A 27,306-nucleotide genomic window follows, 5' to 3' on the forward strand; every position below is an offset into this window, starting at 1 on the left:
AGTGTGTGACAGTGTCTCCCTGCACCTTCCACATTCACAGCACTCCTGGCCACACCAGGCCAGTGCCCTTTTAACAAAGTTCAATCAACTCTCCTGAGTTAGTGAGTGGATGTGCCATGTTGTAGGTTGAATATTTTCTCTGCTGGGAAATGAACATTTCCAGTGGGCTAGGCTAGTATGTGTGTTAAAGACGTTAAAACATGTAGTTTGTCTATGACTCATGTGGAGACATCGTGTGTAATTCAGAAACACTCCTTCGGATTTTAGACATTAGTCACAAAGTCTGGATTTCTCAGCTGCACTGCACCTAACTCTAACTCCTGCACCCTCTCCTACCCGCCTACCCGCCTCTGTTTGGTCTCTAACACCCCTCTCGTGCTTCTGTCTTCAGTATCCGGAGTGCGTCTCTCACCAGCTTCTCCGGAGCTCATTCTGGACCATGACTACTCATCGCCATCCTCTGGCCGCCTCCCTCCAGATGCCATCATTTCAGCACCAGATGATACACGTGCAGACAGTGGCCTTGTGAGTCAGACCATCCCCAAAGCTCAGGTGAGTGCTGTCATCATTCAGAAGGAAGCTTGCTTATAGAAACTGCATCTTGACTTAATTCATGTCCTTACTTCTTTTTAAAATAGAATTTTCCAAAAGGGTTATTTCTGTAGTAGATAGGATATTCTAATTTTGAAGCCAAGACTTAGAATTTAAAAAAAATGCTATATAATACTGTTTTGTGATGTGATTGCAAAACACTTAAGTAGCTTAGTTATAAAAGTTTGCTTTGAGTGTCTCATTTATTAAAATTGATTGAGTACTCAGGCCCATGGCTCCATTTAGGGGGCCAAGAGGACACTGGATTCAAAAAAGAAAGCTAGCTGGCAGGACTTATTCCATAAACATCCACTGAGCTTAAAGGCTAGTACAGAGCCCAGAGCTTCCTGGGTAAATTCCTGAGGAGTTCCTCAATGCTGAGTGTCAACTCCTTCCTCAAAGCAGTCTTCCGGCCACCAGGATAAGTCCTGCTGGGGTGGGCAAGAGGGTTCAGCGGTTGAGAGTACATAGGGCTCTTGTAGAGGACCTAGTTTGGTTCAACACTCACATCAAGCAGCTCCAGGGGATGCCACCTCAAACACAAACAGACATCCACACACAGACACTCCTACTCCCCCAGGTAAAATTAAATCTTAAAAGAAAGAAATGTACCATTGATTGTCCTGTTGAAAGGTGAGAAACTGAGGCACAGAGGAGCAAATTCCCTACAAGAACATTGCTGACATGCTGGAGAGATGGCTCAGAGGTTAAAAGCACCAACTGTTCTTCCGGAGGACCCGGGTTCAATTCCCAGCAACCACATGGTGGCTCACAACCATCTGTAATGAGTTCTGATGCCCTCTTCTGGCCTGCAAGCATACATGCAGACAGAACACTGTATACATAATACATAAATAAATCTTTAAAAAAAAAAAACATTGCTGGCAGGCTGCAGAGACAGAACTGGGTTTCACTAAGTAAACTGAGGCACACAGGGTAAACTTCCTACAAGAACATTGCTAGCAGGCTGCAGAGACAGAGTTGGGCTCCACAGCTGACTTTTTGCCTGCTTTACAATTTAACTGTGTGTGAAATTGCATTGGAAGAACATCCAGCCTGCCTGTACTCAGTTGGCGGCATTTCTGCCACCAAAGTTGATGCTTTACTGTGGTAAACAACTGTGCATGGTTATTAAAATGGACTTACCTTTGCATATGCTATCTTGGACTTAGAGAATAGTAACAAAAAAGAATAATTGCTTTTGCATTTCAAACTTAAAGTTAAACTTCAAAAAGGGAAATAATTATTAGAATTGTTTTTCTTTTCTTGGAGTATTAACATGTTTTTTAGGTACAGGAGCATCTATTTCAGTTTTAGGGTAAAAGTCTCCAAAGATAGCATCATCATAGCGTTTTCATTTAGGTATTTGCAGAGCTAGATATCATGCTGGATACTGGAGGCAGGGTTCCAAAACTCAGTTTTAAAATGTCAACTGCAATTTTAAGTAACCTGTTAACTTTGTTAGAAGTTGATAAATTAGCATCATTAATAAATATGAAATTCTGAGTTGCAATTAATTCTAAATGAATCCTAGGTCTGTGTATACATTTCAGAATGGATGTGTCTATGCTCAACTGTGCATTTTTATACATAAAGATTTTAAGTGTTTTAGTGTATTAGCAGTAATGCAGTAGTGAGTACTGTAGATATAAGAGGACTTTTCTTTACACTTCAAAGATCAGGCTATTGTAATAGTCTGAAGTCTTCTGTTGATTCACTTAGAGGGGAGATAATTTCATTGCTTTCATTACAACTTAATTCTAAATGTGGTTTACAATACCCTTTGAACATTTCCTTAAAAGGATGGTCTAACTTTTCTCTGTCTGTTAACACATGGTTTAGATTCAGCAGTCAGCACACACACATCTGAATATACCACTTTTTCCACTTGGCTTAACGGATGAGACAACCCATGGAGCGCTTGGACTGGAGGATGACCCCGAGGGTCCTGGAGCCAACGTGTCCCACTCACAACTACAGCAAAAAATATCAAGTCTGGAGACTAAACTGAAAGCATCTGAAGAGGAAAAACAGAGAATTAAAAAGGTGTGTGTGTGTACATCTGCCTGGGAATGTAGAATTGTATATGATAGCAATTTGATATCAAATTCAACCTAAAGTGGATTAAAATTTCACCAAAGACTGTATTGTCTTCCCTGGGGTGGAGGTTCAGGTCAGTCACATCAGATAGTAAGTGGAGGCACTTTATTAGAAGCTGCTAGTCATGGGCTAGAGAGATGGATGGCTCCGTAGTTAAGAACCCTACTGTTCTTGCAAATAGATCCAAGTTTGGTTCTCAGCACCCACATCGCAGCTCACTGTCTGTAACTCCAGTTCCATGCCCTCTTCTGGCCTCCAAGGGTTTCCTGTATGCATGTAGTGCACGTACATACATGCAGGCAAACACATACATAAATAAAAAACTAAATAAACCTTGAACAAAAGTCTCTAGTCAGTGGTTGGCATACCCATGCATTCAGCATCTGATTTAACCAACCATACATCAGGGACACATCTTCTATGTGCTCTGGGTGTATGTTTACAGACCTCCAAAGTAGCTGAAGATCTCAGTGTATATGGTAGGATATGTGTAGGTTATATGAAAATATCCTGTTGTTTTTTATAAGGGTCTTGAGCATCCTGAGACTTTGGTGTCAGCAGGGACCCACATGAACTGAAAGGAGGTTGAATGCGGTTCTAAGACATGCACAGATTTCTCTGGGGCTTTTGTTGTTTCTTGCTCCTCTATGGCTTATGCTTCTGTAGGCAGTGTTATACTTGGTGTGTGGATTTTAGGTTTGCTGTGTTACCTTATCCCTGTGGGAAGTCAGGTACTCCTGGGGTATTTGAACACAGATGTTCAGGGAAGGGACGGGTATATGCTCTCAGCTCCTTCTGTCCTTCCATCTGCCTGTCTATCCATCTACCTGTCTTCTATCATTTATCATCTGTCAGTTATTTATCATCTCTCTAGATCCTTCATTCTATCTGTTTCTGTCCATTCGTCCACCCATAAGTCTGTCTGTCTGTCTTAGCCAGTTCATCAAAAGTACTTTCAGAGATTGGGTTTTATTCATTGTACTCATTGAGACACTCTTGTTCTTATTTACTCCTTGTTTTGTGTTTGTGGTGGGTGCCTATACATGGTTGTATGCATGTAGGACATGCTCATATGTTCTGTAGAGGTTAGAAGTCAGCCCAGGAAGCCTTCATCCATCACTCTACACCTTGTGTCTCCTGACCTGGAGCTCGCCATTTCCACTAAGGTGACTGGCCAGTGGACTCCATGGATACCCTAGTCTCTGTCTCTCTGTTCTGGAGTTACAGATGTCTATGGACACACTTGGCTTTTTATGTGGATATGGGGGTCTACTCTCAGGTCCTTCATGCTTGTACACATAGCACTTTACCCTCTAAGCCACCTCCACAGCCCCACTCTTAGACATTTATGAATTTTAATGTTATGTCAGTATTTGATATTGGCCTAGAAATTGGTTAACTTTGGTAATTTCCTACATACATAATTCTTAGACTTTAAGCATTTTTTCCTAATTTTCTTCCCTGACAAATATTTTCTGTGTTTACTGAAGAAGTATTTTATGCCATGGAACATTGCAAGCTTGTGTTTGGGTTCCTTGTAGGATGTGGACTCACTGATGGAGAAGCACAATGTCCTGGAGAAAGACTTCCTGAAGGAAAAGGAGCAGGATGCTGTGTCCTTTCAAGCCAGATACCGTGAGCTTCAGGTGAGCAATTACTTAAACACGCTCTTGTTTCCAGACATGTTCAGTGACGGTCCTGAGTGAGTGAAGGACGTGGCGAAGGGAGTGGTCTCCTACATTTAGTCTGGGAGGAACTGGAAAGTGGCATTTTCAGTTGTTATGACTTTTCGGGATGCTGGTATCAGATCACTGACTCCATGCTAAAGTGGACTAGCTTATAGAAGATGCTTGCAAATAGAGATTTGGAGAAATTGGGGAAATGGAGTTTGTTAGGGTAATGCTTTATACTCTTAGGAAGTCATTGTAGGTAGAAGGGTGTCAAACTCTGGGGCACTTGGACTGGGAAACACCTGTTGTCTCTCTGCTTGCTGCTTACTTGCTGAGCTTGTTCCAGGTTTGGCCTTGGGCTGGGTGCTCACATTGCCTGTAGAACAGGGTGGATGGTCCAACTCACATTTCCTATAGAGTAGGGTGGACTGTCCATGCTTTTTTATGCTCAGATATCTAACATGTGCTTCTTCTGAATATATTGAGAGTTAAAGAGGAGCCGGTTTATTTTGTTAAGATGGCAAGGGTGGTAGAGTGTTGGCTGGATCTCTAGTGTCCACAACATGAAGCAAACTGTGGGAAATATTCCAAGATGTGCCAAAAGTAGAATATACGTGTGGATCAAAATCACTTCTCCAAAAGAAATGCCAGGGTGTATAGTTCTAAAACAATATGCTTATTCTGGAAAATATGGGCAATATAGAACAAAGAAAGCAAAACTCTTACTACAAGGAAAATTAGAAATCATTTCTCATGATTTCAGAATATTTGGCTTTTAATTTTCAAGTTTAAGGAAACCTGCCATCCTAAGGTCAGCATGGGATGCATGCTAGCACAAGTTTTGACTGACCCACGAAAGAGTAATTAACAAATGGAATGTGTATTGAACTTTAGCTGACCATTTAAAATATGAAGTATTGCAGCGGTCTATTGATTTTGTGATACATGCTCATAACTAGGATAGGTGGGAAAGTGTGAAAACGGCAGGGTATGTGGAAATAAGACCGATGTGATAGCTAGGGGACAATGGGGACACCTCCTCTTTCCCGTCCTGTCTAGGGTGTGCAGAGACCTAGGAGAGGAGGAGAGGGAGTCAGTGAGTCAGCTGATCTTGCTAGACTCTGAAGGGGCTTTCCTAGAACTGAGTGGAGTGTGCCTTACTCTCTCCAGCATGGGTCCCAGGTCTCCCTTCTGTGACTCAGCACCTCAACAAGCACCAGGGAGATTTGCTACCTTCTCAGAAAGCACGTCACAATGCTGTGTTGTTAAAAAAGGTTAATAAAGGACTCAGCCAGTTCCTTAGGCTTCATTTCTAGTAGTTGTCAGCTTGGAGCCATGGCCAGCCCGGAGCTCTCAGTGTAAGTCTTGAAAGACCAGGCTTGTTGTATTTGTTCTCTGTGGCAACTAATTTTCAAGTGAATATGCCTTCATTATGGCGCTGTCACATCATTAGACTTCATTCTGATTCTTCCCCATTCATTTTTCTACAAAAGTGCTTTATAGTTACAGGAGATTGAATATTTTCTGCTTGAGAATTAAAGCAAAATTAAAAAACACATCCAGAATGTTATGGGAAAGTGAAGTATTTCAAGGACCTTAGGTTTACGTATGTAAATGGGTTTTTATAGCATTAGGTCACCACCCCTGTTCTATTCCTGACTTCACAGACTTGTCAAACTTCCTAAGAGTGGGGATTATTCTCACTATTGTTATACTTTAAATATCCAAGTGTTGAACCCTTGGTCTCTTTGCCTGACTCTATTATAGTCACATTATCTTGAGGCCTTTGGTTATAAGAGTATATTAAATCGGTGGTTTCATAGTCCTAGACTTTTCATTTGGTAATCTCAGGTGTGGGGAATTAACCAAGTCTGCACAGGAACCTGAAAACAGCACATTTACTGACTGAAGAATGCTGAAGGAAGTAGCCCTGTGGTATATCAGCTGACACCTGCTGTGCTTGGGTAGTTTTTATGTCGTTTTCGAAGAGGGAACCTTAATTAAGAAAATGCTCCCACCAAACTGTACCCTGGACAAATCCGTGGTACATTTTTTGATTGACGATTGATGATTGCAGTTGGGTCTAATCCATTGTGGGTGGTGCTACCCCTGGGGCTGGTGGTGCTGGGTGATACAAGAACTCAGGCTGAGTGAGCCATGAGGAGCTGGCTAGGAAGTAGTCCTCATCTGTGTGTTCTGCTTCAGCTCCTGCCTTGAGGCTCCTGCCCTGGGGCCCCTGCCCTGAGGCTCCTGCCTTGGTTTCCTTCAATGATGGACTGTGATATGGTTGTATAATCAGAAGAAACCTTTTTACCCCCAAGTTGCTTTTGGTCATGGTGTTTTATCATGGCAGTGAAGACAGAAATTCGTACCAGAGAGTGGACTATTGCTGTGACAGACCTGACCATATTTGTGAGAGGATTGTGGAAGTACTTTGGTCTAGAGAAGCCATTAAGTGTTCAGAGCCTAATGATCTATTGTGAGAATGTAGAAGATAATGCCGAGAGCAGTGAGGGCAGCAGAGGCCTGGCTTGTGAAATTTCAGAGTGAAGTTTGAGAGTCCTTTACAAACTCTACTGGGGTATCCAATGTTTTGAATTAGGAGCCACTAAAGTGAAACTTTCGATTTTCTGGGACAGCCAATACTAGTCACCTAAGGCTGCACTATCAGCTGCAGTCAAGAAGAGACCAGCACTGCTGAGGTCAGTTCTTCAGGAATTGATTCCTCAGGATCAGCATACAGAATCTTTGGTCCAGACTGGGCCAAGGCTGTGCTTTGTGCTGGCAGATGAACTTGGTTGTGTGTAAGTGTCTCTCAGGTGGTGCTGGTTTTGAAGGCATAAAAGGGAACATGGGGAGAAGGTGAGGCTTTTACCAAGTAGCAGGTCAGAGTCTGCAAAACGAGCCCAGGAGGGGCTGTTGGTGAAGGTACACCACAGCAGCACACACTGGCACTTAGACAGTTCCACAGTTTAAATTGTTAAAGAGGGAAGTATTCTGTAAGAAAAAAATTAATGCTCCAGTTTGAACCTGCCTTACACAGAGGTCTCTAAGTTCTCGAGATGATGTCTCTGGCAAAAATACATTCCTGCTGTATATTCACGTAGTCTTAAAAGTTCTCAGTCATTTAAATCACAGTTCACTCAGTGCTGGATGCAGAAGCTTCCTGGCCCTATAACCCAGGACCTCTTGAGATTAATGTTTCTGTAAAGACTTGTGCACAAACATATCTAAATGACAGAGTTGTAGTCATTGATGGGTTGGAGCTTTGCTTTATAGATGAACTAACGTTTCCGGTGGGCCTCATAGTGTGTGATTTGGATGTTGACAGCCACTGCGCCTGCCCCGGGATGTCTGTGTGCCCCACTGTCACCTTTCAGCTGTGCTGTGTCGTGGAGAAGCACCAGGTGTGCAGGGTTTGTTCTCAGTCGTCGTGTTCTGTAATTTGGGAAGTGTTCGTAACAGGTTGTTTTTTATTGTGTCTGACGACCTTCCACAAGAGGAAAGCACTGACTTGTAATGTGGCTAGGCCTTGCTCTCACCCAGTGTCTAAGAAACCTGTTATTTTTGAAAACACCAGTTTACAGTCCCTAGGGAGGCTTTCGCTCTATTTCTCTACTTATCTGAGGTTAGACCCTGACCTCAGCCATTCTAGAGCAAAGCCACAGACCTCAGTAGTGGATGTGGAGACGAGTTTGGGGCAAATTCTTATAAAATCTATATAGTTTATCTAGTGGCTACACCACAGAGACTTTTCTCCTCAATTACAGAGTTTCATATAGAACATAGAGGAAGAGATGAGTCTGTGTCCATTGTCAGAATATGGCAAGAAGTTGCGCCCAAGCTTAGATATCTGAGAAAACTTTGGGAAGGGGTTCCCAGTGCTGTGTTTACATTATGATCATTTGAAGGATTTTAAATTCCAGACTTTTTTCAGTTGAAAGCATGGAATGCGGAAATAGTTGAAGGATGTTTGCTGTACCCATACTTGGTTTGAGGTGCTCTGCCCTCTAAATGTTCACTGTTGAGAAGGCATGCCTTAGCATGTCTGTCTGAGAGAACAAGGGCATTGTGGGAATGAGGGGCCACTATTAGAGGGTCGTTATTTAGGTCATACTAATTTTGAAGTTACTTCATGAGACAGCATTTTTCTAACCTCTGGCTAAGGTTGGTGATGACCCTACTCTATTCCTGTGACTTTCTTGAAAACTTAGGCTCTTGTTGCTGTATTCCTTGTTTCACTGCTTCCTGTCTGTAGGGAATGGAGGAAGCCCCGAGTGAGTGAAGTCCTGATTGAATGTGTGTTATTGACATGAGCTGCCATGTCAGGGACCCTGGTAGAGGAGTAGAAAAGCCTCCCCCTGGTGTTGGAGTTGGAATCTATGGAAGATAGGTGTAAATGGAGTCTCGATAGTTGGGGGGCCTTGTAATGGGACTAGAAAAGCCCTCAGCAGAAACTAACCATGCAAAAAAGGCCTGGCCCTTTGCTCCTGTACTTCCAGCCTCCAGAATTGTGAGCTATTAATTCTTAGTATTTAAGCTGTCCAGTCTTTGGAAGTTCATTAGCTTGCACAAGCAGTCTAAGAAACGGGGCAGAGTTGTTGACTTTTAAGTTTCAGATTGTACTATAGTTGTCTATTTAACATACACGGTTTATCCATCTGTGCTTGGCTTGGTTGATACCAATTTTAAAGTAAGATTAGAACACTGTTTAGTTCACAGTATAAAGCAACTACGTGAATTTACAACTTGTGGAATTTTTCATTAATTATTTTTTTTAATGGGTATTATGGGACTTTTGTCTGCATGGACCAGAAGAGGACATTGGATCCCCTGGGATTACACATGGTTGTGAGCTGCCCTGTGGGTTTTGGGAATTGAATCCAGGTCCTCTGGAAGAACAGCTAGTGCTATTAACTGCTGAGCCGTCTCCTCAGCACCAATTTTGTGATAGAAGTATTGCTAATGTTTATTTCACTTCAAGCCAGTATATGCTATTATATAACATCTTCCAAAAAGACACTTCTTGGAATGTAGCTTCTGACATTAGATAGAGATCATTACTGAAAACCACAGCCAACCAAAATGCAGAGTTGTGGAGCCCAGTCCCAGCTGATACATCTACAATACAACTCCTGTATCTGAGGCTCAGGGAACATTGCAGAGGAGCAGGGTGGAAAGATTGTAAGAGCCAGAGGACCAGGGAGTTTTGCTGTGAGGAATTGCTGTATTTTGTAAAGGTGTTAAGAGATGAAATCAGTAGATTAAAAAAACCTTTTTTATTTTTATTTATAAACTAAGAACAAATACCTTCTTAGCTTTCTTTTTAAAATTGCTCAGTAGTGGACTATTTAGCTGAAAATAGCTGTTTAAAATAAAAATCCCTGAGCTTGGGGATTTAGCTCAGTGGTAGAGTGCTTGCTTAACAAGCACAAGGTCCTGGGTTCAGTCCTCAGCTTTGGGGGAAAAAATAAAAAAAAGACAAATAATAAAATAAAAATCCCATGTGTGGTTGGAGTTTTTGAAGTGTTAGTCACTGACGGAACCCTCAGATAGTCAGAAATGATGGTATTTAGGAAAAAGTGTAACCCATTTACTTTCCACTAACCCTGTAAAGTGTGTCTTTTGGAGAATAAAAGTGTATGTTTTCATACCTGGACCATCCAGTGGCATTGAATGGGGAATAAAGAGGCCTTCCTGAAGTCACACTGCGGAGGCTGCCGTGGTAGTCAGCTGTCTGTTGTGCAGATGCTTGAGTTGTGTGGGGCTTCCAGGACCAAGAGGCTTCATGGAAGCAAGGTGTATGGATTGAACTTCTCCTCCTTGGTCCCTTGGTTGACTTTCCTTGGTTTTACTCATTTTAGAGTGCTAGTTTATAGTGCCGTGGAGTGAGTTTCAGTACCACTAAATCCTTCCTCTGTGTCACACCCTGCAGATGCTCTCCATGGGGCAGGGCCTTCTCTACTGACCTTGCAGATAAGAGTCTATGGCTCCATTGCTCTCTGTGGGCAAAACCCTTGTCTGCACACTTCAGTGCATTGTGCTTAGTTTTTTTTTTTTTCTTTTTGATACAGGGTCTCACTGTGTATCCCTGGCTGACCTGGAACTCACAGAAATCCACCTGCCTCTACCTCCTGGGTGCCGGGATTAAAGGCATGCACCGCCATGCCAGGCTGCTTGTGTTTAATTTAGTGTCATTGCTTCCATATCTACCTGGCACACTTTGCATTTATGTAGGAGGGGACATACATAATTAGTGCTCAAAGGACTGTCAGAGCTAGCATGTGTGGACAGTGGAAGTTTACAGAGATATTCAAGAGTGCAGTGATGGGAATATACCAGGGTTGGTCAATACTCACAGGCCATTGCTCTCCTGGGACTTCTTTCTTTCCAGTGGGAGATGGGTGCCCTGATCTTGAGGTACAGTAATGCTCATTGCTGGTTTTCACCCCTTACAAAAAGGAGACAGAGTGAAACTGGTTGTAGAAGGAAGCCTTCTGAGAAGGCTGTCTTTGTTTCTTGAGGAAGCCGAACACCAAGCGAGCCTGCTCTTCTGAATTTCTCTCAAATAAAAAGTTCCTGCTCTCAGATCAGAAATTATGTTTTCAATTAGATGTCTGAGTTAAATGCATCTTTGGGGATTGTAATCTAGATTCTTTGACATCTGTTTAAAAGATCAGGGAATAATCCTGAGGCAAAGACAGTTAAACCTGAATCTTTTTCTTACTTTTATTTCACTTCCACAATGTAAAAAGTGGTGAGCTACAGGCCAAGCTGCATCCTGACCCCAAAGACAGAGTACTATCTTCTCTCCAGGCTTGTGGTTTCTGGTTGTCCATGGTCTCGGGATGAACATCCAGGACCGAATGTTTGCAGCCAGCACAGCTGTCCTGACAGAGGTTCATACAAGGAAAAGGAGTCATGCTGGGCTAACGTTACAGAGGGCAGGGGAAGCTGGAGTGCTGTGTTCTATGGAAGTGGTGATGCTGCTGTAGCTTTTGCTATGAGCCTTTTAAACATTGTGGAAAAGCCACAGCTCTTGAAATATGAACCCTCTTCCCCCTCTTCTGAAGCCCAGGACATTATGGCAATGATAGTCATAACAAATTAGTCTATTTTTGGAACTATTACTCTGTAGTGTTCTTTACAGAACTAGGAGACAGTTCATGGTTTGTCTGCAGTAATGTTAGCCCTCCAATCAGGAGGATTGGTGGTAGCTACGTGCACGTATTAGGAAATCACATCTACACAGTGTATGGCTAAACTGTGTGGACACTATAAGCACACTTGTGACAGAAGTCTAGGTAAGCCAGACGTGGGGCCTCCTGCTTCAGTAAGGACCCCTCAAACTAGTAGAAATCAGCATGGTAACAGGATAGCGTGTTAGCTTGTCAAGACAGACACAGTCAGCTTCTTGGGCAAGAGGAGGCTTTCATGTTTAGTAATGTAGTTAGCTACATTTCACAAATAGCTTGTGTTTTAAGGAAGACACTGAAAACCATGCAGAGGGCCGTGACACAGCTGCCAGGGTGTCGAGGGAAGGCAGAAAGAAGTCCAGTGAACTTGACCTTGACTTTTTAAAGTATTGGTTAAAATGGCGATTGAGAGTCCTTTTCTACCTTTCTATTTCTTATAAAGAAGTGAGAGGAAGCCCCTGTTCAGAGTGTCTGTCTTCATTTTTATTCAGAAAGTTCATCTAATGTTTTATCAACTTGAATGAAGCCTGGGAATGTGAATGGCTGGTTACTATCAAAGTAGCCTTGGAGCTGGGGAGGTGACTGGTCAGTACAGTGTTGAAGGAGCAGGAAGAACGTCTCGACTGGTTGTGGCAGCATGCACCTGCAGTCTCAGTACTTTGAAGGCCGAGGTGGGAGGATCCTGCCAGCCAGTGGGCCAGCCCATTAAGCCGAATCGGTGAGCTCTAGGTTCAGTGAGAAACTCTTTCTCAGAAAACAGGGTGGAGGGAGGCCAAGGAAGATGCTGGGCGCTGCCCTCTGGCCTCTGCACATGTGTGGATCCTAGAGCCGTCTTCCTCGTTTGATCGGTGTTTAACCTGTTTTATGTGCATTCCTGTTAAAGTCATCTTGCTTACTGTATACTGTTGATGTATTAGCCCTGGCCCAGCTGGCAGCAGTTTTGGTGTCTGAACAAACCTAGTGTGAGTGTTTTGTGCTTTAACCTGCTGGCACTAATGAATACAAGACAGCCCCGAGCTCAGTGCATAGGGACCTTAAGGGCCACCATAAACAGTGACAGTCATCTATTGGTGAAATTATTAAGGCCACTCCACGTAGTTAAAAGGAGATTTATTTAATGGCGTAACTTACAAATTAAGGAATAGGTAGGTCGCGGAGTCTGGGGAAGGTGTATCACAGTCCAGCGGTGTTCTCTGGAGCTCTGCTCGGTCCACCTCTCCAGTCCAGGGTCCCGCAACAGAGAGAGCGCCCGCCGATCCAGATCTCAGATCCCCAGGCGCCTCCCTTGGCCCCACCTTGTAGGCGTGACAGTTGCCGAAGTCTCAATGGGGATTGGAACTTCCAGATCAAAGCTGGAATGGCTACCCACTACAGTCATCAATAACATACACAAAAATACAAAAGCACAGTGCTGAAAAGATCATGGAAATGTTGGTTGTTCACAGTGCCACCATGGAAACAAGAATGTCACTATTTCCTAAAATTTAGGCCATACCACATTTTCTTTTTGTTAGAGATTGGTTAAAATAAAATGTGTTTTCTCTATGTGGATATGTGCACATGTGCTCACAGAAACCAGAATCAAGTGTCATCGCCTGGACCTGGAGTTATAGGAGATTGTGAGCCACCTGGCATGGGGCCTTACTTAGGTCCTCTGCAGGAGCAGCACATGCTGTTAACTGCTGAGCCCTCTCTCCAGCCCCTGTACTCTACATTTTCATCAGTTTGTTTCTTTGGGTTTTTTTTTAAAGAAGCTTCTGATGTGTTGACTTGCAATTGCAAATACATTTCCTGAGCAGACGGTCATAGGACGACTCTGTGGTGGTCTGGGAGGACTGAGGGGCTGCTGGTGCCTTGTGTTGTGTTCCTCACTTCTACCATTTTGTGTTGGTGGAAATACTCTTCCAGGGTCTCATGCTTCCTTATCCTCTTACACTTTAAAAATCTGTTCTTTACAACCTGAAAGCATTAGCTGTTCCTTACCTCAGTTTACACAGTCAGTGTAGAGTTTCATGAAGTCTAATCAGAAGGCATGTTACAAATTTATCAGAATATTTCTCTATGTTATGGATACATTACTGTGTGGCCTTTTCTGTACTCAGCCAGTTCTTAATATTTGCTTTTTTAATTATTACCATTTTAAAACCATATTGAAGGGCTGGGGAGGTGTAATGCAGTGGTAGAGCATTTACCTAACACATGCATAAAGTTTGAGTCCCAACTTTGATAAAACTAACAATTAAGCATATATCCAATGGTTTATTATGGTTTGTTTTCACATACATAATTTTTATTCTTATTTTTTGACAACTGATTTTACTTTGTAGCTTGGACTGACCCGGTACTTACTACGTGCCCTGGATTGGCCTTGAATTTGCTGTGCCACCTACCGCCACCACTGTCCCCAATCGTGGTTTTCAAAGGCAAACATCAGTGTTCATGGTTTTTGGAGTTCAGTGACTTCTGCAGTGGTGTGTGTGTGTGTGTGTGTTAACAGCTTAAGTAGGGGTGGCACTTCAGAAGGTCACTTAACAAGGTCTATGTGGTGCGCTTGGTGGTGGGCAAGTCTTTTGCTGGAAGAGTTGCCCTTTCACGTTTAAAATGGGGTCTATTTTTCTTTAGCTTGATGGCCTTGCACAGTTAGAAGGAGTGGTTTTAAAAGGGAAAATGGGTTTATTTAAAACAGTTATTTTCAGACATTCAATGACAGGTGTTTTTTCTTGGAATTACAGATAAATAATAGTTCCTTTTTCCCAGAGAGTTCAGTTGCCTTAAAAGTCAGGCTATATTTCTTACCCTTCCTTTCCTAGTGTTTGGATTCTGTGGAAGCCAGGCATTTCCCTGTTAGAGCAGTCTGCAGAGCACACATTCTGGAGAACACTTTTTTTTTGTTGTTTTTAGACACTTGTATTTAGTTCTCAGGATTTTTTTTTTCCCCTAAGAAATGGTTTTCTGGGTTTCTGATCTTTTGGTTTGCCTAATGATGTAAGGAACCCAATCCAGTTCAGTCCAGTGGCATCCTGGAAGTGGGTCCCATGGCTTTAGCTTGATGGACAGGGAGAGGCAGGATGTTGGGCCTGCCTGTGAGCAGGCAGGTGACCGGCAGGAGCTTCAGGTATGGCTGTGCCCCTGACAGAGCATCTGCTCTGCAAGGCTCATTGTGAGGGCAGTTGGTGCAAAGGGGCTTCACCACCATCACTTGCTTAGACAAAATGCCACACACACCCTTTTCCTTTACTATTTAACTTAAAGGCCATTTTGTATTGTATTTATTAAATTCTTTAGTTTGGGACAGAATTCCAGTACAAGGCAGGCAGCCCTCCTTTCCACTTGCCTTTGTTAGTTTGGAAATGGATCAGCCAGGACCGCCTGAGTTGGGAGCCACAGCTCCAGGTACGCCTGTTCTTGCTGCTGTGGCAACAGGGTGCTTCTTACAAGAGAGCCAGAAGGAGAAAACCCAGCATGTGCACGTCTTGTGTCAGCAGAGTGTCTGTCAGATACCTTTGTTTTCTTATTAATGATAATTGGCTTATTGTTAGAGAATAAATTTAAGTTACTTTGAGGGGTGGATTACAAGTACAAAAATAATTCCTTCACTTGTGCTTTTCTCTCCCCACATCCCTTCCCAGGGAAATAAAAATAGACTCTTTAATCTAATTTCTTAGCAATAAATGGGGAAAATAAACAGACAACTCAAAGTCACTAAGTCCCTAATTCAGGATACTTCCAGGGTGAAATCTAGCCTGGTGCACTGTGAGCAGAGAGCGACTAGTGATCGGCAGGAGCTCATAGGTGCAGAGCTTAGAAACCCAGCTTCCTGTGAGATGCCTCTATAAACAGTTTTCCTTCAGCTCTGTTGGGATAAACAGATTTCCGATTTCCATGGTGTGTTTTGGAGATTTCAGCAATGGTTATATCGTGGCAACTTCTGTAATTGTGGTTGCATTATCTCTAAAAGGGGACTTAGAAAGGCTTAACAATTCAAGTTGAGCATTTCACTCTGGCCGGCATTGGGCAGGGGTGGCTTAGGCTGCCATTTTCTAAAGCTTGAGAAGTTGTGTCCAGATTCTTTGTATTACTGCTTCTGGGGAGCACAGCAGCTCTGTTCCTGAAGGCAGGCAAGGGTTTGGAGAATAATCATGTGGTGGACATAGAAAAGCAAAGCTGCTGTCTTGCTCTCTGGGGTCTTGTGATGGCTTCCTGCTGACCCTGAGTCTCCCAGCTCCCGTGGGTTCAAAGGGAGATGAGAAGGAGCCTCACCACAGTGCTTTGTGGGAAAGCCTGTCTTATTTTTCTCCTTAAACTGCAGCCTGACAACTGTTCTTTGAGCCTGCACGTGGGTTTTCAGTCTGTATGGTTTTTGCTAACTGAACACATTTCCCATTTGTTAGTCTGTTTACAACTTTTGCTTTTTCTGTAAGAAAGGCTGGGTTTGGGCTGTGGAATGCTTTATCCACATGCTTGTAACATAGTTTTCCAGTTTACCGTTGGTTGAAGCTGTTCCAGGCCAGCTGTCCTCAATGTGCAGTAGTGACTTGCACTATTTTTTCAGTTTATAGCACAATTTCTGTGGTAATGTTGGCCCTTGTAGATTTGCCCTTAATGCCAAGAGTCAGTGTTATCCCTCACGTTTCCTCAAACACTAGCTTTGTGCTTGGCCTGTTGTCCTTAGTGAATATTTTCACTGTGGTCTGATCCATGCCTTCATATCTATTGTTAATCTAGCATAACACACATTCCTGCTTTCTTGTGATACAAACATTACTTCGGTAGTATTCTATCATGGGAAAAGAGCCCTATCATTTCTGTGGGCTTGCACATCTGGATTTTTTTTTTGTTTTCTGCTCTAAAACCATGTCCCTGTATAGCTAGTTTCTTTTGCAGGTAGTTGTGGTGGTGGGGATGTCAAACCCAGTGCCTTGTGCATGTTATGCAGGCACCGAACCTCTGAACTACACCCTGAACCTGTCTGCCTTTGTGCAGCAAAGCACAGTTGGGAGGCTGAGGAGATGGTCTTGTGGTTAAGAGTAGTTGTTTTTATAGAGGACTTCAGTGTGAGTTTAGTTCCCAGCACCCACAGAGTGCTTCACAACCGGCTGTAACTCCAGATCCACAGGGATCTAAGGCCCTCTTCTGGCCTTTGGGGGCACCTGGCACACACATGGTGCACACACATATGTGCAGGCAAAATACTCATGCACATAAAAGAAGGTAATGCTAAAAAAAACTTTAAGAAAAAAAATCACATTTTGACTTTGATAGTTTTAGTGTAACTTGTCAGAGGAGTTTTTGCTGGGCCAGAGGCTGAAAGTATAGACATAAGATTCCATAGGCTTTCTGAAAGGCCAGATCAGGTGGCTTTTGTTACGCTTGTCTCCTGCTCTTACCAGTAGCCCGTTTAAATTACACTTTAAATGACTTGTTTGGAACTTAGAAAATAGTATCATTAGTTTAGAGTTTGTGTGTGCGTGTGTGTGTGTGTGTGTGTGTGTGTGTGTGTGTGTGTGTGTGTGTCTAGGACACACACTGATGGCAGATGTCATCCTCTATCACCCTCTACCCACTTTCTATGGCAAGGTCCCTCCCTGGACTTGGAGCTCATCTGTCTGGCTGCCACCTGTCTCCACCACTCAGCACTGACAAGTGCTCATGCTTGTGTGGTAGCCTTTTCCTGAGTAGCTGCCTTCCCAGACTCTGCATTGGAGGGCAGCTTTATTTCTATAAACAGGGTCTCACTATGCAGCCCTGGCTGGCCTGGAATTCACAGAGACTACCTGCCTCTGCCTCCTGAGTACTGGGATTAAAGGCATGTTTTCCTATGCTCCTACCAAATTTTAGTTGTTGAACATTATATATTGAACTTTCTTTGGTCTCTTTAAAAATTAAATATTTATCAACAATTTTTATAGGTATTAATTTAAATGCCATTATTTTATTATGAACACTTTTTTAATTAATTCCCAAATGCACAATAAATTCTGAGAACTACTCACAAGGCTTTGGTAGAGCCCTGAGCCCAGAAGACAAACTCCTGCATTTACACACTCACATTTTAGGAGTGCTTACAGGGAACAAACAGGTTTGTAGTTTTTCAGTTGCTAATCATGCAGTGAAGAAAACCAAGGACAAATAAGACCTTGAAGTCACTGGCTTGTAGGTGGTAAAGGAGAGCTCCAGCAGTGGGGATTGAGCACAGAGCTTGGTATAGAGGGTTTCAATCCGGTGATGGGTCCCAGGTTTGTGCTGGGGACAGCAGAGAGAGGAAGCCCATGAAGACACCAGGTAACACTGTTTTCAGAAAGCACAAGGACATGGTACTGGCAGTCACAGCAACATTGAAGCACAGCTAGATCAACATGTCACTGTGCTTACAAACCACACTGTTGGTGATATCACCAGACCTAGGACTTCTGGAAAATTACACTGCATCCATGAGAGAAAAAGATGATACCATCTCACTGGCTGTTTGGATATTGTCCTGAGTTTAGACTCACGAAGGGTCTCAGGCACCCTATGTGGTAGATTTCCATTGCTGCTGAAGCAGCTGACCCACTGACGGAGATGAGAGCGATTAGAAGAGACTGAGGGGGCAAGCTGAACAGGAAGCTGCCAGGCCATGTGTAGCTAGAGTTTTCCTGCCTGGCCCACAGTCAGGACAAATCTCTCTCACCTGCCAGTCCCACAGCCGCTCAAACCTGACCAAGTAAACACAGAGACTTATTTTGCTTACAAACTGTATGGCCGTGACAGGATTCTTGCTAACTGTTCTTACAGCTTAAATTAATCCATTTCTATAAATCTATACCTTGCCACGTGGCTCGTGGCTTACCGGCATCTTCACATGCTGTTTCTCATCGTGGCGACTGGCAGTGTCTCTCTGACTCAGCCTTCCACTTCCCAGCTTTATTCTCCTCCTTGTCCCGCCTACACTTCCTGCCTAGCCAATGGCCAATCAGTGTTTTATTTATTGACTAATCAGCAACACATTTGCCATACAGAACATCCCACAGCAGCCATGCACATTTAACTATCTCTAAACAACCAAAGATCCTGCAAGCCATCTTCCTCTGTAGGGAGGGTGGGGAGAGAAAACATGAACTTAGAGAAAAGGACTCGCCCATTTCTGCTTTTTTACCTGTAGATATATCTTTTATAAAATATGTAGAGAAAGGAATTTGGCTTTTTTATTTTTATGGTCTTCCTGGTTCCATAATTATGAAGTATTCCACTGTTTGTTGGCCACTTTTGTTGGCAAACAGTACGAATGCACGGAAGTAGTGTCTCATTTTATAAACCTCTCTGCTGGTGCTCCTGCCAACGGCGTTGCTACCCGACCTGTTTGGGGCACCAGGGACTTTCAGTCCTTCAAGGTAGACCCTCTGCTTCTGCACGGAATTTTCTGTGTGTCTCTAATGTTAACTTGAGAAAAATTGACATGAGTTTTTTGAGAGCTAATGCTTTTGTTGATTTGCCAATTACTTAGAATAGTTGAGAGAGGAAAAAAGTTGCATTTGTGAGATAGGACACTTTTTTTCTTGTCACAGATAGTTTCTTCTGGTAATCTAATTTCATATCTAAAATTGTTATTTTATTTGGAATCAATAGATATTTCCCAAAAAAGGAAAAAAGGAAAATTTGAAATTTTAGGGGCTGTAATTTAGTGAAACTTCAGTTATACTAAAAATGTAATATTTGTATAAAATTGAGTTTAACAAGTTGCAAATATAACAGAAAAATATGTAGTTTGGAATTTAAAGGCCACTTATTAATCATTTCTTGACTTTTTTAAAAAATAGGAAATTTTGATACTTTATGGCAGCAGATATGCTTAACCCTTTTGTTTCCTTTTAACATGATTAAACTCTAGTAAATACTTCTTAGTAGAAACACCATCTCTGGCCACAGACAGAGGAGAAGATATTTTCTTGGTAGCACAGACTGTCTCCCTTTTTGATGGGTCCCTTCTTCCCACATTTCAAAGCACAGGTTCACATATGTAACATGCTTACTCAGTGTCAAACTGTATTAGAATGTGTGGTCTTTGCTTTGAGACAGCTTAAGAAATCACTTTGATTTATGAATTTCCAATTTTTTTCAAAAGCAAAAGGAAGATAAGGAAAACGGATGTGAACTTGGCTGGTCCTGTGGGTGGCTCTGTGGTGTGAGCACACTGGTGTGAACTTGCCTGGTCCTGTGTGTGGCTCTGTGGTGTGAGCACACTGGTGTGAACTTGCCTGGTCCTGTGAGCAGCTCTGTGGTGTGAACACATGTTGCCTTCAGAGATGGTGATGCTTTTTTAGTTGTAGACTTCTGGTCTTTCTTCAACCCACGAGTTGCCCACTCTTTCTCTCCTCAGCACATACTTGTTCATTTATGTCCTTTCCTTCACGCCAGGTAGGGCCCACACTGACAGTCTATGAAGCTGGGATCACTGTGCCCTCCCCCAAGCTGTCATTTTTCCTAAGTACATGAGTTACCACATGTCCTTCCCCTAATGTGCCTTGCAGCAGGCCGTCTTTCTGTCCTGAGAGGGAGTGGCATGTACCTTGCCCTGGATCTGTGTGTATTGGATACTGTTACTGAACACAGAACTCAACTTTGATGATTTAGGGATTCAGGTCTACCTGTAAGACCTAAACAAGGTAATTACCAAACTCTAGTCACAGTTTAATGAAAACAGCACTGACTTGATTTATCAGTTGATTGACTGGTTGACTGTGGTGCTAGGGATGGAACCCAGAGTCTTTGGACTTGTGCTCCTCCTCCTTCAGCCTTGGTTCTCTTTGCTCCCTACGCCCAGGAGCGCTGCACACAGTCGGCTGCTTAATTTGGCTGCTTTTGTGCCGGAGGCCCAGAAAGCTTGCAGGGTGCTGAAGGCACTGTCCCTGTACCCCTTGCTGCCTTAAACATCTGTTTCTTGTATTATGTTTAGTAATTTGCCTTCTCAGTTTTTCTTTACTCTTATATTTTACTAAAAGCAGCAAGGAGAAACCGGGCTGTGCCGTCAAGCCTTTGCACACACACACACACACACACACACACACACACACACACACACACACACACACAAACACACACAAACACACACAAACACACACATCACTTATAAATGGTTTTCTGCCCATTAGTAGATTGTAGTTCATCTACAATGTCTACCACTCTGTCTAAAGGCAGAAGTCACCTTTATTTTTCAAAATCATGTTCTTCATTTTCCTCTGTGCCCTTCCCAGAAGCACTGTTAGTGTTCACGTTTGCACCAGTTTTCTGTTTGTTGAGCCATTTTTACTTTAAAATGAGGCCTTTTCCCCCCAACGTTCTTTCCTTGTCGTTGTCACTTTATGGAAATGTCCATATTACAGTACAACAACGCAGAGCTCTTCAGGGTGTAGGCTTCTTTCTCTCGCATCCCACAGTTCTCACAGGCCTGCCATTCTCATGCCGCCTCTGTCTAGTCAGATCTTGTTGAAGACTCCCTTGTAAGGGTGTTTGGCTTGCTACAGTGTGACTGTTCTCCACGTTGTCCTCACTGCCTTTCAGTCTTGCCGAGGGCCATGAGAGTATATAGAGTATATAGAAGGTGACAACTAGCATTTGCCAAGTCGACCCACCAGACTCACGGTTCTCCTTACAGTCTAGTGTCTCTGTCTCACGTTCCTTCCCTTTCCCTTGCAAAGATCCCATCAGTTGGATTTGTGGTTCACACTAACTCCAAGCTGGTCACATTCTATCATCGTCCAGGTATAGTTATATTGGAAGATACAAGAATGATGACCCGAACCATGTCTTTGGGGGTGAGGTAATTTCAGTTCACTCCGAGTATCAAAGCTGGGATTTTAGAATGTTGAAATACGTGAAACCAAATGATAATATTGTGGGCAGAAATACCCAATACAGACAAGTGGCCAAAGCATGAAAAAGTGATTTTTCTTGCTCAGCTACTTTATAATGACCGAAGTGTTAACTATTTGGAGAAACTGTTACAAGTGTGCTCCTGCCACTGAGATTAAACTACAGCAGACTTGGAAAGTGTCCCTCCCCACCCCCAGAAGCCATGCAACATTGCAGCATCTATAGAGAGGTTTGTATCCATAATGATTAGAATGATGTTTTAAAAGTCTTATGTGCACAGGTATTTTTTCTTTCTTTCTCTCTTTTCCTTCTCTCTCTCTCTCTTTTTCTTTTGTGTGTGTGTGTGTCTATGTATGAGTGCACATGTGTGTATAGGGCAGAAGTTGATATTTGATGTCTTCCTAAATCACATTCTGATTTTGAGATTGCTTGTCTAGCAAGCCCCAGCTCTGGGATTGTGGGAACACTCCAGTACAACCAGGTTGTAATGGACCTGGGGCTTGAACTTAGGTCTCATGCTTCTACAACAGACATTTTACCAGTGAGCCATCCTCACTGCCTGGGGACTCTTTGCTCTGCTGTTGGTTGGCTAAATACCATGCTCTGATCCCCTGGTAGGGAGTGCTGAAGGTGGTCATCTCTGCACAGGGAGAGAGGTGCAGCTTTCCTTAGACATGGTGACTCTTCCACTACTTCCCCCTCTTTCTCACCTTCTCTTCCCCCTTTTTTCCCCACCCCCATCCTCCCTCTTCCTTCATTCCTTTGCCATTTTCTTTTTGTTTTCCTTTTCTAACTTTCATTTCCATCTTCCCCCTTTGCTTAGCTTAAATTAGCTCTAAGCATGTCTTCTCAAGGATCTGCCTTTGAAGAATTTAGCATCCCAAATGGTGCTAATCTGATGCCTGGTGGCTTCACAGGAGGCTTGGTTCTTCCTAGGCTCCTCACGGGGGTGGAGTTGTTCACACCTCAGAGCCTGCAAGTGGATGGATGAGCCTCTGTGCTCTAGGAGGGAGACACAGACATCACCCTGAATTCCACAGGAGTGGATGTTTTCATCTTTGTCCCTCATTTGCTAACTTAATTCCTTACAGTTTGGGTTTAGATATGGTTATGGGGTTGTCATGTCTAAATGAAAACCTTTGTAAATTAGCATGTAGGAAAATGAGTTCCTTACTTCTGTGCCTCTGTGAAGAGATTTGGAGTTCTCTGTACAACCCCATCTTTTATTTGTTAGTAAAAGTTTTGGAGGAATTTGCTTTAGTCTCTTCTTTTTGTTGAGGAAGACTCAGCAAGGCCCTTCTAAGCTTGTGGCTGAAATGTATGCAGTATGTGGAGTCAGCCATTAGTGGTCAAGTCATTTAGTCAGGAATCCTAGGAGATTTGCTTTACCATAAGCTGAGGGGACAGTCTTACTGAGGTCACAAATGTAAATGCTTCAACAGCTTTGCAAAGGATGCTTTGCTTCTGTTTGTAGTTCTGCATGATACTTTTAGACTGATCCTTAGATCTGTTACTTCTCACCATTCAATATTTGTCTGAAAATGACATTTTTGAGACCCATGGGAAGATTCCCAGGTTTTTGGTCACGTGCTATTACTTGTCACCAAGTGTATAAAGAAACCAAAGTGCCAGATGCCTTCTTAAGTCTATGACTATATTCTCTGCAAGGAGTAGGGAACCCTTTGGGCTCAGCCAGACCTGACGCCTTTGTCAGAAGGAAGCTGAGTGTGGTGGCTCCAGCCCGAATCCCAGCACTTGCCAGGCAGATGGAGGAATGCTGTCAACTTGAAGCCAGCCTGGGAGACTGCGTAGTGAGTCCTAGATTATTAACCCAGGCTGTCCAGGGAGAGCCTGTCTCAAAAACAAAGACCCTGAAGGAATGTCTTGTGTCACAGCTAATGGAAAGCAAGGAGATGGTGTTGCACCACATCTCATTGTTTGGACATGTGTGTGACAGCCTGAGTCTTCCATGCCCTGGTTTACAGTAGGCCAACCTGGTGGTTCCCTGTGGGGCAACCCACACACCAACCCCACAGCTCCCCAGAGTTTTCTTGAATGCGAACAGCAGGAAATATTAGATAGAAGGATTTATTGCAGAGAATCTTGCGGAGATAAACAGATAGAAAATAAAGGATAGCCTCGAGAGAGCCTGGAACCTTTTCCAACAGGCCCAGACTGTCTCTGCCCCAGCGTTTTTATAGAGACGCCAAGGGGTGGAGCAAATGACCTCCTCCCCCAGCACAGCCAAGTGCAGACCATCTCAGACACCTGCACTCAGGCTTGTGGTCCTAATCGTCCTCTGTGCAGACCTGCTGGGTAAAGCCACGAGGAACCCGAGAACGGGCTCCCACAGTTCCCTAGACCACAGCAGGACCAAAGCGTGCTCTGCTCCTCAGAGCCTTGGGCTTTTCCATGCTGTCCCTTGTTTTGATCTCTTGCTGGACTCATTTCCTTGTGTGTTGTTTGAAGGTGCATGTGCTGCCTTCTCCTGTGGGGTTGATTTAGTTATTATGACCCGTGGCTTCAGAGAAAGTGCTGGTCAAGCCTGCATTGGAAATATCTCAATCAGACAACATTAACAAATTCAGTTCCTATTCCTAGACTGAGCCCCACCGAAGAATTTGAAAGGCAAGATCGGTTGGTTACCTTATCTTAGGTAGAATGTCATGTTTGATTGGCCCACACAATTTCATTGTTTTCTTATTCCTTACCAATCTGTCAATCAAAAGATGGCTGTGCACCATCTATATGGCAAAGGGTGCCCTTGCTCTGCCTTGATTAATTTATTAGAAGGGATTCATGTGAGTTTTAGTAGGCTTGGCAGTGGCAAAGCATAAAAGAAAAATAATTATTGAAATAATATATATAATATAATATAAAAATACTATACAATGTAATATACAAGTAAATATTGAAAAATAATTTTTAGCCTGGGTATTGAAGAATGAACCCTAACTGAATCACCCCATTAGTTATGATAACTAAGCAAATGTTGCTGTTGATTGTACAGCTCCTCATTTACATATGTATCTATTTAGTCACTAGTCTTTGAGTCTCCATCACATCTGTCTCTGCAGCATAGGGTAGCCAGGTAACTTGAGTGTTGGGCTGAGGTGCTCTGTGAAGTAGGAGTGCTTCTATTGTGACTTTAATACCATTCAGAAGCCCAGGCTCTACAGCACTTGTGCTGGGATCTTTCTGGGCATAAGGAAAACAGAATGGGCATTTCAGGATTACTAAGTGTGATCAAGGTATCTTATTTTCAATAGAAGGAATAATGGAAGACTTAGAAGTCCACATATTACTGAATTCTATGCAGAAAACAAACCTGTTTATTGGAGAATAATACTCAAATACTTCCATTTATTTTTTTTTATTTTTGAGACAGAATCTCACTGTTTGGCTCTGACTTACCTGTCTTTCACTATGTAGACCTAGCTGGCTTCAAACTCACAGAGATCCATCTGCCTTTGTCTCACAAATGCCTCCTTGCTTCTCTGCATGCCCATGCTTTAGATGGACTTTTATCTAAAAAAACAGAAGCCAACAAATCCGTTTTCTCCTTGATGTCACCTGCAGACTCAGCATTCTACATGCCACAGGGGTATAAAGGAAAAGTTACTGGTTTATTATGATTGTGGAACAAACCTGAAGAACAAATTGTGGATTCAATTTCTTTTTCCCTTTCAGGAAAAGCATAAGCAAGAATTGGAAGACATGAGGAAGGCTGGGCACGAGGCACTGAGCATTATTGTGGATGAGTATAAGGTAGGTTCAGGAGGTTATGCTGACTTTGCAAACCCCAGGGAAAGCTTTACTCTTGGGTATGCAGAATCACACTCAGGTCATAGACCTCTGTGGTGGTATTGTGTTCCCCAAAATATTGTGCATCCTAATAAACTTATCTGGGGTCAGAGACAGAACAGCCACAATATTAAACATAAAGGATAGGCAGTGTTAGCACACGCCTTTAATCCTAGCATTCCAGAGGCAGAAATCCATCTGTTCAAGGATACAGCCAAGCATGGTGACTCACGCCTTTAATCCCAGAAAGCCAGCCTTTAATCCCAGGGAGTGATGGCAAAACCAGAAACAAATATAAGGCGTGAAGACCAGAACTAGAAGCATTTGGCTGGTTAAGCTTTTGGCTGGTTAAGCTTCAGGCTTTCGAGCAGCAGTTCAGCTGGGAGTCATTGGGATAAGGACACAGAGGCTTCCAGTCTGAGGAAACAAGACCAGCTGAGAAGTTGACCAGGTGAGGTTAGCTGTGGCTTGTTCTGTCTCTCTGACCATCCAGCATTTCACCCCAATTACTGGCCCTGGGTTTGATTTTATTATAAGACTCTCTAAGATTCCTGCTACAAACCTCTCCTAGCTGTATGTGTTTGTCAGACCTTTTCACTGTCATAGACCATGGCTGAACACACCCACTGGGAGGGAGGGTTGATTTTGGCTCATGGTTTGGAGATTTCCACTCACAGTCTGTTGACTCCTTGCTTTGGACCCAAGATAAAGCTGGGTGTCATGATGGAGTATGTGTAGCAGAGATGTCCACTTTCTGGCAGCCCAGGAGATGAAGGACAGGAAGGGTCTTAGAAGGACATGTCCTCAGGGACCTACTTCCTCTAGTTGCTTCCCCTAAATATTGAGAGATTAGACCACCATGATTAGTCATATTCCAGGTCTCATCATCTGACACCAAGGTTTTAACATACGAGCCTTTGTGGTACAGTTCAGATCCAGACCATACAGTATTTGGTGAATAAGCCACTGAGTGGAGTAGGTGGCCATTGAAAGTGTACTCAATGATTACAGAGTTACACTAAATATTGTGTTGTATTTGTGAGACTCAAAATATTTGAGACTATTGGCAGGTGAAAGTCTAATGTAAAATAGTATATAATTAATTAATTAGCTAGTTGCCATAGTGTCTTTACCTCTGATGTGGATTTACCTGTTATAGGAAAAATATTAAGATACTAAATAACTTTGAAAAAATTATATACTTTGCTTTCTTTTTTTAAATTAGCTAAATCTATGTTACATCTACAGATTTGTGTATAATTAAGTAGTAACAGGTTATGGTAATGTCATATCAGTGATATATAGTATTGGTATGTGTAGATGAATGGTCTCGTTAAATAAGAAACACAGAGCCAATGCAGAGATGAAAGCCCAAGAGGTCAGAGCTAAAAACCTTACCCTTCACTGCTGCTGTTGTCCTCTTCAGCAAGAGACCTACTTCCTGTCTGTTTGTCCTTTTTATTGGCTTTCTATTCTGCCTTCTCATTGGTTGTAAACCCAACTACATGACCTCCTTGTCACTGCCTGTCTGTACAGACCTCCAGGTTTTCTATGGTTGGTATTGAGATTAAAGGTGTGTGTCTCCATGCTGGCTGTATCCTTGAACACACAGAGATCTGCCTAGCTCTGCCTCCCAAGTGCTGGGATTAAAGGCATACACCACCACCGCCCAGCTTCTGCTATGGCTCTAATAGCTCTGACCCCCAGGCAACATTATTTATTAACATACAAATGAAATCACATTTCAGTACAATTAAAATATCACCATAGGTATGGAGTTCACCAATGGATAGCTACAGATATCCTAAAACTGGAGTTATAGATAGTTGTAAGCAGCCATGTGGGAGCTGAGAATTGAGCCCAAGTCCCCAGGAAGAGCAGCCAGTGCTCTTCACTGCTGAGCCATCTCTCCAGTATTCCTTTTTAACAAGCATGTTTGTATCATTCTCAACACTCGTAGTTAATGAGATGATAAGTCATGATAAGATATGCATTTTGTGATGTTCTTTGCAAATGTCATTTTTGAAGGAACGTGGCTGAGACCTGCTTGTTGCATCTACTTCTCTACTATTGTCACGGTTTAATATTCAAGGAGG

General features: G+C 43.0%; 1 protein-coding gene across 8 annotated transcripts in view; it reads left to right on the forward strand.

Moving 5' to 3' along the window:
* Nucleotides 1-27,306, forward strand: part of Ccdc91 (coiled-coil domain containing 91) — a 187,281-nt gene that overhangs the window by 61,320 nt on the left and 98,655 nt on the right. For all 8 annotated transcript variants that reach the window (XM_052718968.1, XM_052718967.1, XM_052718969.1 and 5 more), the window contains 4 exons: nt 392-552; nt 2,434-2,637; nt 4,233-4,337; nt 25,097-25,174. In XM_052718968.1, the coding sequence (XP_052574928.1) occupies nt 392-552; nt 2,434-2,637; nt 4,233-4,337; nt 25,097-25,174 (548 nt within the window). The remainder of the gene's footprint in view (nt 1-391; nt 553-2,433; nt 2,638-4,232; nt 4,338-25,096; nt 25,175-27,306) is intronic.

The sequence above is a fragment of the Peromyscus californicus genome, unplaced genomic scaffold (assembly GCF_007827085.1).
Source record: "Peromyscus californicus insignis strain IS unplaced genomic scaffold, ASM782708v3 Scaffold_6__1_contigs__length_162567912, whole genome shotgun sequence".
Lineage (NCBI taxonomy): Eukaryota > Metazoa > Chordata > Mammalia > Rodentia > Cricetidae > Peromyscus > Peromyscus californicus.